The sequence below is a fragment of the Castanea sativa genome, chromosome 9 (assembly GCF_040712315.1).
Source record: "Castanea sativa cultivar Marrone di Chiusa Pesio chromosome 9, ASM4071231v1".
Taxonomy (NCBI): domain Eukaryota; kingdom Viridiplantae; phylum Streptophyta; class Magnoliopsida; order Fagales; family Fagaceae; genus Castanea; species Castanea sativa.
In genome coordinates this window covers 1,060,138-1,062,347 of record NC_134021.1, presented here as the reverse complement: position 1 = coordinate 1,062,347, position 2,210 = coordinate 1,060,138, and the positions used below count along the sequence as shown (strand labels likewise).

At 39.7% G+C, this 2,210-nt stretch overlaps 1 protein-coding gene across 1 annotated transcript; it reads left to right on the top strand.

Moving 5' to 3' along the window:
* Positions 1 to 1,765, top strand: LOC142610005 (dof zinc finger protein DOF2.4-like). The gene is made up of 2 exons (XM_075781722.1): positions 1 to 196; positions 373 to 1,765. Exons 1-2 carry the CDS (start codon positions 146 to 148, stop codon positions 1,372 to 1,374), a joined length of 1,053 nt encoding a protein of 350 aa, XP_075637837.1. The 5' UTR covers positions 1 to 145; the 3' UTR covers positions 1,375 to 1,765.
* The last annotated feature ends 445 nt before the right edge of the window (positions 1,766 to 2,210 follow it).

Genomic DNA, 2,210 nt, shown 5'->3' with positions numbered 1-2,210 from the left:
TTGCTCTTCATTCCCACCTTCCCTTCCTTTCTCTTTCTCTTTCTTTTTATCTCTCTCTCTCTCTCTCTCTCTCTTTGATGTGATTCTCCACTATTATCTCCAAAAACTTATCAACCTTTTACAAAAGAGAGAAAGAGCAAGAACCATGGTTTTTTCTTCACTCCCAGCTTATCTTGATCCAGCCAACTGGCAACAGGTAAGGGTTTTCTTCAATTTGTTCCTATGGTTTCTTTGCCAAAAAAGCGAAAATTCAAAAGACAAATATTCCTGCTACTTTTCTTATATATATCTTCTTGAATATACCAGATATTTGATTTATTAAGTTTATATTTTGTTCACTTTCTTTTTCTTTTATTTTTTTTGGTTTTACAGCAACAAAATCATCCAACTGGGACTAGTAGCGCAGCAAGTTCTCATCTTCTTCCACCTCCACCACCGCCGCCGCCACCCCCACAACCCCATATGGGTGGCGGCGGAGCGGGCTCGATCAGGCCTGGATCCATGGCCGATCGAGCCCGGATGGCCAACATACCGATGCCAGAGACTGCATTAAAATGCCCAAGATGTGACTCCTCAAATACTAAATTTTGCTATTTCAACAACTACAGCCTCACTCAGCCTCGTCACTTCTGCAAGACTTGCAGAAGGTATTGGACAAGAGGGGGTGCTCTCAGAAATGTCCCAGTAGGAGGAGGCTGCAGAAGGAATAAAAGAAGCAAAGGGAGTAGTAGTTCAAAGTCCCCAGCAAGCAGTGCTGATCGCCAATCAGCTAGTGCTGGTTCGGCTAGCTCAATTCCTTCTCATAGTGGAGCTGGAGATATGATAGGCTTGTCCTCACAAGTCCCACAGCTGAGGTTCATGTCTCCTTTGCATCAATTTACTGACTTTCCTTCGGGTGAGATTGGCTTGAACTATGGCTTGAATTATGGTCATCCTATGTCAACACCAATGGGACTAGCTGGGGACTTGAATTTTCACTTAGGAAATGCTTTAGGAGGAAGTGGTGGTGGTGGTGGTGGTGGTAGTAGTCATGGGTCTTTGTTATCAGCTGGGGGAGTAGAGCAGTGGCGATTGCAGCAAACACAGCAATTTCCCTTCTTGGGTGGCTTAGATCCTTCACCAGGGTTTTTCGAAAGTGGTGTTGATGCTGCATCGGGTTATGTAGGAGCAAGTCAAGGCCGGGCTAAGCAGTCTAATTCAGTGGCGGCTCAGATGGCTTCAGTGAAAATGGAAGATAATCAGGAGATGAATCTGTCAAGGCAGTTCTTGGGAATCCAAGCTGGGAATGAGCAGTATTGGAATGGTAATACTACTGCATGGACTGATCTTTCTGGTTTTAGCTCTTCTTCCACAGCTACTAGCAATCCCCTATAGGATTTCGCTACCTGCTTGTGGTTTAAGAAGCTCGCCAAGAAGCTTTAATTGTGTTTTTGTTAGTGTGACTGGAATCAAAGAAAAGTTAACCTTATAGACATTATTCTGTCCATCTATCCATAGAATGAAACTTTAAGCCCCTCGTCCAAGGTCTAGAAATTTGAGGATAAACCAAGAACCTTGTCTCAAGATCAAATGAAAACCCTAGATATGGTAGTTTTTTTCTTTCTTTCTTTTTTTTTTTTTTTGGGTTCTTCCCAATTAGGTTTTCTTTTTTCGTTTTCTTTATCTTTCTTATTTAGCTTTAGATTGCCATGTATGATCATGTTTACCATATGAGTGTATGAGTTCATGGATTTTTAAACCAATCAGACATATTGATCGATCAAAAGCATTGTGCTATATTATTTGACTGAAGTTCTATGCTGACACAAACAACATCTTCCTTTTGTGGCACTGATTGTTGCATTACGTTCTAATTTGATTACATAGCATATCAGAAGCTAATTTCTGCAAGTCTTCAACTATTCAGTATTTCTAAAAACTTCAGCTAATAAGTGTAATTGTCTCCTATGATTTGATCAATTTATGGATGGTGTCATTCATAACTAAGATCTATTTGGTAGAAAATAGTTAATGCTTTGAGTTTTTAGAATCTTCTTTTTTTTTTCAATATCGAACACACTTCAAAGTTTCATGTTCTTATAAGGTACTTAAAGAATGTTGTTATTAGAATCTTATTGAAGGTTCTAGCAAAATGAAAAAGGCCAATTAACTTCTGTTATTCATCCAAAAAAGATAGGGGTATTAATAATAATAACTTCAGTCACTGCCCG

Excerpts from the sequence above, each read along its gene's own strand:
- LOC142610005 (XM_075781722.1), top strand. The coding sequence starts at position 146 with ATGGTTTTTTCTTCACTCCCAGCTTATCTTGATCCAGCCAACTGGCAA. Across the intron at positions 197-372 it reads ATCCAGCCAACTGGCAACAG|CAACAAAATCATCCAACTGG; the intron begins GTAAGGGTTTTC and ends TTGGTTTTACAG.